General features: G+C 43.6%; 1 protein-coding gene across 1 annotated transcript; it reads left to right on the top strand.

The window, feature by feature from the left end:
* Positions 1 to 6513: 6513 nt before the first annotated feature.
* On the top strand, positions 6514 to 8930 carry LOC140721440 (probable G-protein coupled receptor 139). The gene is made up of 2 exons (XM_073036261.1): positions 6514 to 6568; positions 8047 to 8930. Exons 1-2 carry the CDS (start codon positions 6514 to 6516, stop codon positions 8928 to 8930), a joined length of 939 nt encoding a protein of 312 aa, XP_072892362.1.
* The last annotated feature ends 623 nt before the right edge of the window (positions 8931 to 9553 follow it).

Here is a 9553-nt window from a genome sequence, read left to right as displayed (position 1 = left end):
TGAAATCTCATGTGGATAGGGTGATGACGAAAGCTTTTGGTATGATGGCCTTTATAAGTCAGTGCATTGAGTATAGGATTTGGGATGTATTGTTAAAATTCTACAAGGCATTGGTGAGACCAAATTTGGAAAATTGTTTACAGTTCTGGTCACCGAATTACAGGAAAGATGTCAACAAAATAGAGAGAGTACAGAGGAGATTTTCTAGAATGTTGCCTGGGTTTCAGCACCTAATTTACAGAGAAAGGTTGAACTCGTCAGGTCTTTATTATTTGGAGCGTAAAGGTTTGACGGAGGACTTGATAGAGGTATTTAAAATTATGAGTGGGATAGATAGAGTTGACTTGGATAGGCTTTTCCTTTGAGAGTAAGGGAGATTCAAACAAGAGGGCATGAGTTGAGACTTAAAGGGCAAAAGTTTAGGGGTAACACGAGGTGGAAATTGTTTACTCAGAGAGTGGATTCTGTGTGGAACGAGCTTCCTGTAGAAGTGGTAAAGGCAGGTTCGATATTGTCACTTAAAACAAATGGATAGGTATATGGACAGCAAAGGAATGGATGGTTATGGGCTGAGTGCAGGTCAGTGGGACGAGGTGAGAGAACGCGTTTGGCAAGGACTAGATCGGCCGAGATGGCCCGTTTCCGTGCTGTAATTGTTATATAGTTATATATGGTTATACCTCTTTACTTACTTATGTATACTTTACATGTTTACTGTAACATACGTGCAGTCTGACAATGAATTTACTTTGACCTTCTAATTTTGGACTTTTCATGGTTTGAGGAAGAGGAGCATGTAGTAAACGTTCTCACTGTTCCAATGCGGATCTAAGTTTCGTTCTAAGTGCTGGCGGCTTCACATTTCCCCAGTCTCTGGTGCTATAAGTTGCTAATTCTATGGAATTTAACCTGAGATATTCGTTAAATACATTCTGCCTTTCCGCTTCACCCATAGAATATGAAATATGCATATGAGCACAGTGTGGATGCAGAATGACAAACCTGCTGCCAATTGATATGGGGGCTGCTGACAGGGCCGATTCGTTACTATATTTTATCAGGATAAAATACAAATTTATGCAACTGAGACCAAAGCATGCAGAACGTTTCCGTGATGGCTCGTAGTTGATTTATGATAAATGACGGGGAATATTCCAATTGTATTTTTGTTCAGGAAACATTTCATAAGGAAACGATTTAATGAAAATATGTTTTTTTTAAACTTGTAAACAACAGACCAGGATATAAGAAGGTCTCAGTTTCCATAAAATACGACAAACTCAATCCGTCGGCTGGTTCGTAGAGTAAACATGTAACTCTAACATGCCTTACGAAATTTAGCTAAGAATGATATGGCAAAGTCCTTTTTCCTTTGTTTTCCTTATCTCGGTGACAACTGCGACGTAAAACCCAGCACGGAGTGACTGCAATATTATTCTGAGGAGATCAGCATGTGGATATTTGCACTATATGAATATGTCCTTTTGTAAAATCTCCACATTGCTGGACTTTGGAATCCAGCTCTTTATAGGATTCAGAACAAGAGTATATTTATTCCAGGTCACAAACAACATGCGGCGAAGGGGAATAGAGGGGTACATGACAATACAAAGAACAGTGCAGAATGTCTGAGTTTTGAAACAGTGAGTCTAAGCCCGCTTTGCATGACGGACTTGTTCTTCACCATACAATGTGAACGTCACGCTGACGGTTCAAGTCGCCAACGGAAGTTGGTAGATTTACCTGGCGAATGACTCCATGGGCAATACGGGTCATCCACTCCAAGCGGAAGGCAATATCAGGATTAAAGCCAGTAAGAAGCATAGAAACATGGAAAGCCTACAGCATCGGTCCACATGTACTTACTTTAGAAATTGCCTCGGGTTACACATAGCCCTCTGTTGTTCTAAGCTCCATGTACATATCCTGGATTATTTTAAACGGCAGTAACGTACGCGCCTCCACAACTGACATCGGAAGTCCATTCCACGAACTCTCTACTCTGCATACAAAAACTTACCCCTGACATCTCCTCTGTACCTGTTTCCAAGCACCTTAAAACTGCGACCCCTCGTGTTAGCCATTTCAGCCCCGGGGAAAAGCATTTGACTTCCAAAGCCTCTTGTCATCTTATACAGTTCTATCCGGTGACCTCTCATCCTCCGTCACTCCAAGGAGAAAAGCTGAGTTCACTCAACCTATTCTCATAATGCATGCTCGCCAATCCAGGAAACCTCTTTGTAAATCTCCTCGGCAACCTTTCTATGGTTTCCACGTCCTTCCTGTAGTAAGGCGAGACGAACTGAGCATAGTAATCGTGGTTGGGTCTGACCAGTGTCCTATATAGTTGCAACAGTAATTCTCGGCTCTTTAACTCAATCCCACGGTTGATGAAGGCCAATGTACCGTATGCCCTCTTAACCACAGAGACGGCCTACGCAGAAGCTTTGATTGTCTATGGACTCTGACCCCAAGATCACTCAGACCCTCTACACTGCTAAGAGTCTTACCATTAATTCTATATTATGCCATCATATTGGACCTAACAGAATGAACCAGCGCTGCCACTTCTCAGCTCAGCTTTGCATCCGATCGACGTCCCGCTGTAACTTCTGACAGCCCTCCAGACTATCCACAGCACCGTCAAATTGGTGTCATCAGCAAATTTACTACCTCTCCACTTTCTCATGCAGGTTATGTATAAAAATCAAGAAAAGGTAATGCGGAGAATGCAGAAGGATGGCGTTGAGGGAGATCGTAAAGAGAGGCCATATAATGGAACAAAATAGATGGGACGTAATGCATTGAACGCTTTCAACAACAGCAGAAGTGCAATAAAAGACTCAAACAGAAGGTAAGGATTGACAACGAGAGTAAGCTACTCTACACTGTTCAATGACAGACGAAAGGTTTCTTCGGATACATCCAGTGTAAATGAGAGGCGGCACTGGATATCTGACCGCTGTATAACGATGCTGGGGAGGTACTAATGGGGGAAGTGCAATGCCGGAAGAATTGAATAAGTATTTTGCTTCAGTCTTCACTGTGGAAGACACGAGAAAGATGGTGGAAATTCCATGCGTCACGGGTGATAAAGAGTCTGAAGTTATACCTTAGAGAGAGGGCTGTAGGTAAACTGTAAAGTCTGAAGGTGGATAAGTCACCTGGATCAGATTGTCTACAATCCAGTTTTCAGAAAGAGGTGACTGAAGATATTGTGGAGTAATCATCTAGAATGGCTAGAATACGGAAGATGGGAAAATTGCAAATGTCACTCGACTACACAACGAAGTAAGAGTGGCAGAAGGAAGAAAAATATAGACTGGATAGTCTAAGCGCAGAGGTTGGGAAGGCGTACCAATCGATTATCGAGGATGGAGACTTCGGGTATATGGACGCACCAGATTAAATAGGCCGCAGTCTTCAAATAGAAGAATGGACAAATAAGTGGGGAATTGAATACTTTGCCTGGAAGTGTGTGGTCATGCTCTTTAGTAGAAGAACTGAAAGTCTATGCTACTCTCTAATTCAGCGAAATCCGCAAAACGGTGGCGCAAAGGAATTTAATTATTCCTGTAAGCAGGGGTGTCAAACTCATTTTAGGTCACGGGCCGGATTGAGCAAAATGCAGCTTCATGCGGGCCGGATCAGTCGGACGCGTGCGAACGCAGCTTTCGTTGCCTCCGTTTTTTCAGCCTGCTCTCATGTGTCACAGTCTCTGCTATAACTACAAAGTGTTTCACTTTACAAATTCCGTTTCTTATGAAGAAGACTGCCGAGCAAGACTGCCGAATAAACACTAAAAACCCTGAAAACCTGGTACCTGAATAAACTCAGCATTAGCCATATCATACGCCATAGGCGCTTCGATTACTGGGGCCAGCTTTAATAGTAATTAGATATTATCTCGCGGACCAAAGATAATTCCACCGCGGGCCGGATTTGGCCCGCGGGCCTTGAGTTTGACATATATTCTGTACAGGATTCCCCAAAGTGTAATTTTCAACTTAAACCTGTGGTGAGCGAAGCAAGCACAATGTTAGTATTCATTTCAAATGGACGTGAATATAAACGCGAAGTGTAATGTTGCGGCTTTTCAAACACTAGAGAATCCTCACTTGGAGTACTGTGAGCATCTGTGGGATCTTACCATGGAAGTGCGGTGCTGAAAATGGAGAGGTTTGAAAAGAGGTTCACGAAAAGGATTCCAGGTTTGAGTTGTTTATCATATGAAGATCGTGTGATAGTTCTGCACATTGATTCACCAGAATGCAAAAGCATGAAGCCTGTGGAGTGTTGACGTGACTTGACGGTGATATGGAGAGAATGCTTTCGATGGTGGGAGAGTCTAAGACCAGTGGACACAGCTTCAATATGGAGGGAGTCCATTTAGAACCTAGAAGGGGAGAAATTTCTGTAGCCAGAGAGTGGTGAATCTGCAGAACTCGTTTCCTCAGCAGGCAGTGGAGGTCACGACTTTATACATATCTACCATTATTCTGAATTACTTCGCATCCACAGCTATAAGCCACCATAGGACATGAAGTTCGATCCTCATTCTCAGACGCAGGAAGCGCGGGGATGCTGTCTTATTCTTTTGGTTCAGAAACTTCACAGAACGTGAAGAGGATTGCGGCACGAAGTCGTGCTATTGGACATGCAAACATAATCCCAAATTTAAGCCCATGCACAGCATTGTAGGACGAATGGTCCATATTGTGATGTAGGTGTCCGATGTTCTTCTATGAAAGCATACCTAACAGTTCTTTAAATGCAGGTCCAAGGACGCTCGACATCTGATGGACGTTTTAAATTTTAAATTGGAGAGTTCAGTGTAAATATGTTATTAATGTACGTATACATCCTTAATACCCCCTCCCCTCGGGATTCTTGCTCTTGTAGTGTTCACAGTGAAACAAATACATACCAAACTCTGTCTGACCCTGACTTCCTGCGTGTCTGGAAGAAATTCAGATTCACTCTTGCCCATCAGAGATTAAGTGGAAGAGTGGAATTAGGTCATCCTGCAGGACAAAGTTGCTCCACCATTCCATCGTGGTAGATTTACTAACCTTCTCAAGTCCATTGTCCTGACTTTTTTCTGAAACCTTTCACGCTCTTACCTCTCAGTTTCAGCTTTATAGCTACGCAATGACTTGCCCTCCACAGCCTCCTGTGGCAGTGATTTTCAAAGATTCACAACGCCCTGGCTAAAGATATTCCTCTTCTTCTCTGTTCTAAAGGAACAGACTCATAATCTGAGTCTTTGCCCTCTAGTCCTCACTGAACGAAGCATTCTCTCCACATCCAGTATAACGCGCTTTATTCATTAAAGTGCATGCTCACATCCTGCATACACTTTCCTCTACCTGTCGGTACACCAAGCGCAGGAAGTATTTCAATAAGGTTGGAAGGATGCAAAAATAAGCCCGGAACTTGAAGACTTAATTTATAGGCAAGATTTGGTAAGGAGAGGACTTTATTCCCAAGGAGTGGGGGTTTGATAGAAGGATACGGAATCATGAGGAGTACAGATGGGTTAATGCAAGCAGTCATTTTCCACTGTTGTTGGGAGAGACTAGAACGAGAGGGGTGAATTATTTAAAGGGAACATTGGGGAGATGTTCACACAGAAGGTGGAAACTGTTTGGAAGCAACTTAGAGCAAAACTGCTTAATAGAAATTCGACTTCAAAATGTAAGAGAAACTTGGACTGGCTGATGGTTAGGAGGGTCCAGGTGGCGATTGGCCTGTTTCAGGCCGATGGAACGAGGCAACATAATTGTTCTGCACGAACCTGATGCGCCGAAGGGTATATTTCTGAGCTGTACTATTCGATGACCCGATGTTTCTGTGATCCCGCATACCCGCTGAAGTGCAGACATCATCACCACGCGTATTTCAAAAGGAGCAGTGACGTATGAATGGCAAAGCGGAGATCCACATTAATAGAACGTGTTGGTCAGATTGAGATACCTGGAGCTTAATCGAAAGGAGTCGTAATGTCTGAGATGAACTCGCACTGTTCTGATTGATGTTTTGACATGATGAGAGAATAGACGTGTCACCACTTCTACTTGAATAGAACCCTACATTCTGTAGCAATGGAACGGACACTTCATCATTATTATTAATGCTGCGTTTCTGGCCGAAAGAACTTTGCATCTACACTGGGTCTCCAGGTCTTGAAGGCAGAGAAAGCTGGAGTAGTTGCGCAGTAGCGGTAATTAACACCGACAGTTATGCAAACTGGTTTCATCATCGGCTCAGTGAATGCGTTATAAAAGATGGAATTTGCAGTCTCCACACTTCACTTGAGAACGAACTACCAGGGCGTATCGAATTCGCAGAACCGTTCCAATTGAAGCGAGCACATTTTATTTCGGTGATCTTCATTAAAGGCGTCCCGTTGTGCTTCTGCGTGCTTCGTTTCTCGTGTGGGTTTTCTTTAATCGATTGGAAATTTTGTGAATAATTAACGGAGTTACAGCCGGATATCTACTGCACTATCGCATGGATACAGCAATGAAAATATGCTACCCTGTTATTGTGGTCATCGGAGTCCCAGGTAAGATGCACATGTGTGGGGATATCAAACTATTTTCGGTGATCGGATTGTGATATATTACTTACACATCTCGCTCTTCATCTATCCTTCCATTTAATCCATTAATGGATGTATTTGTTGTTCCGAGGTGTAAATTGTACTGTAAGTTTTGGGCTTTTACCATATATGTGGAATTGAATTATGTTAGCCGTCTGCAAAACGGCAAACGGTCGCAGTTATATTGATTTACCGCAGCATCTTGTCAAGTTTAAACTACCGCGATCAACTCGAATATTGCCACAAACATTCAGGTTCGTTTCCACTATAAACATGAAAGATTCTGCAAAAACAGAAAATCCAGAGTAACAAACACACGAAGTGATTGGGGATCTCCTCAGGTCAGGCAGCAACTGTGGCAAGGCATCCCAAACGTGTTTTTTATGCCAAGCGCCACTACCATTAACATAGAAGTCAGTCGACCCAAGGTTAGGAATCCCTGACCTATGGAGAGAAATAAACAGTCGGTGTTTCCTGCGGGGACAGGACATCAGAATCAGAATGGACGGGGGTCGAAGCTATAACAGGAGAGAGTGAGCCGAGAAGCAATGATGACGGGTCTGGACTGAAAACGTCAGCTCTCTCTCTCTCTCTCTCTCTCTCTCTCTCTCTCTCTCTCTCTCTCTCTCTCTCTCTCTCTCTCTCTCTCTCTCTCTCTCTCTCTCTCTCTCTCTCTCTCTCTCTCTCTCTCTCTCTCTCTGTGTCTCTCTCTCTCGCTCTCTCTCTCGCTCTCACTCTCTCTCATCATTGCTTGCCGTCGTTAGAACTGCTTCCTTTATGGTCTCACAGTTCACAGTTGGTTATCTTAAAGTTGATACAAGGGGATCACACACCATTTCTAAAAGCGAAATATGCTGGTGCTTGTGGAGTCCTGAAGAAGGCAGAAGGATAAATTTGATGGATTTCCAAAGCCGTCAGCTGTTTATGCTGAGCTCCTCCAGCATTTCGGCTGGAATACACTGGAATTACAAAATCTGCATTATCACCTGGCTTGGAATACTTTCGGTTCGGAGTAAAGGCCGAACAGCTGTCTCTTCACCCACACTTCAATAGGTTCTTGCTGAGTTGTGCAAGGACAACAGATACACATTTTCTTACATTACGTGGTTCGTGTAACTTTTATAACCTCTCGTTACACAGGCGGTGCGCAGAAGAGTATCACAGGTGCTGAAAAGGTTGGGCTACAGCTACAGAAGGTCACTCTAACCAATTGCGTTTTCGCTGAGTGGCAGATATCTCACATTATACAAACTTTTAATCAAGAGATGATCTGTCGTACAATTGCAAGCGTCAGCTTTCTCCCTGTATGACTCCGTACATCTATAGTGATTATGATTATAAATATTATCAAAAGATGCACAAGTGTAATAATTACCTTAGGAAACGCGGTTTGATTGGATGTTACAGATGTCGTAATTCTACTTTTCTTTTCTTTTCGACAGTTAACGTGGTGGCGATCGTGATACTCAGCCGAGGAAAGTGTGGTCTCTCCAAAGGTATCACTCGGTATCTGGTGGCGATGACCGTGGCCGATCTAATGGTGGTGATCATCGAAGTCGCGTTCTACCAGATTATTGAAACGTACGGAGTATACTGGCTTCAGCCATCACTTCCGTTCTGTTTAGTCCACTACGTCTTGTGTTACGTGTCTTTAGATTGTTCCGTGTGGCTGACTGTAGCGTTCACTTTCGATCGCTTTGTGGCCATTTGCTGGTCTAAGATTCAGTCCAAGTACTGTACGCCAAGAATTGTGGGATGGGTTATTGGCACAATATGCATCGTGTTCTGTTTAAAGAACATCCCCTATTACTTCCTGCACAGAGAAATTGCAGGGAATTATTTTAAACAATGCCATGCAAAGTGGGGTCTTCACATGAAGTCTGGGTTTGAGTGGTTTTACTGGGTGGACCGCCTGTTAAATCCGCTGCTTCCTTTCTTCCTCATTTTGTTACTGAACATCCTGACCGTCAGACGGATCCTGGCGTCCAGCCGAGTCCGCAGGGGTCTCCGGGGTCAGAGAACTGGCGAGAAGCAGCAGGATCCGGAGATGAGGAGCCGGAGACAGTCTATCATACTTCTGTTTACCCTGTCGGCTAGTTTCCTCCTGTGCTGGGCGACAACCACCCTGGTCTTCATTTTCCTGCGGTGCCTCTACACGGACCTGGAAACCACCATCCGACTGTGGCTGGCGCAGCTAACGGGGACAATGATTCAGCTTTTCAGCTCTTGCACAAACACCTTCATTTACGGTGTGACCCAAACCAAATTCAGGGAGCAGCTAAAGTCTGCGGTGCTCTGTCCCATTATTTATTTGTTAAGGTGGTGAGGCAGTGTTAGCGCACAGCTAAACGTGTTGTATAACATGATTTTTTTCCCGGAAAATGATAAGTAATATCATTTCAAGTAATATCGAGTAATATCAAGTAATAAGCAGTAATGTAAACAAGTTTATCATTGGCGCTCCTTACAATATTTGTTGTGCTTGCTAACTAATCTGTCTGTCCAGAACTGTTCTGTCCTTCCTCCGTAATGTGTCTCTGCAGGATAACTTATGTTTTATCACTTACCTTGATTCACGATGCAATTTACACTCAGTGGCCTCTTTTTAACGCACAATTCGACGGCGCGTTTCCCAACTTTCACTTTACACATCCAAAGGAGCGCGCAGAGAATGATGGGGAAACATGGCAGCTCAGGCGTCACCATCGTGAGCAAGAAAGAGCGCACGATTCGTTCCGGGTACCATCATCAGCACCCAATCGTACAGGCACATTTTTTTTTCCTGATGATATCGTTTGTTTCATGTTCACCGCATCAGAGATACGTGGTCGGATAAAGTCCCTCCACATTAGCACGTTGGAGATACCAGGTCCTTTTTTACAATCATCCATTCACATTACATGATCAGTCCGTTTCTTAAGCTCAGTCCAATAAATAACAAATATTTCA

Source organism: Hemitrygon akajei, unplaced genomic scaffold, assembly GCF_048418815.1.
Source record: "Hemitrygon akajei unplaced genomic scaffold, sHemAka1.3 Scf000055, whole genome shotgun sequence".
NCBI lineage: Eukaryota > Metazoa > Chordata > Chondrichthyes > Myliobatiformes > Dasyatidae > Hemitrygon > Hemitrygon akajei.
Note: the sequence above shows the minus strand (reverse complement) of the source record. Positions and strands in the feature narration are given on the sequence as shown.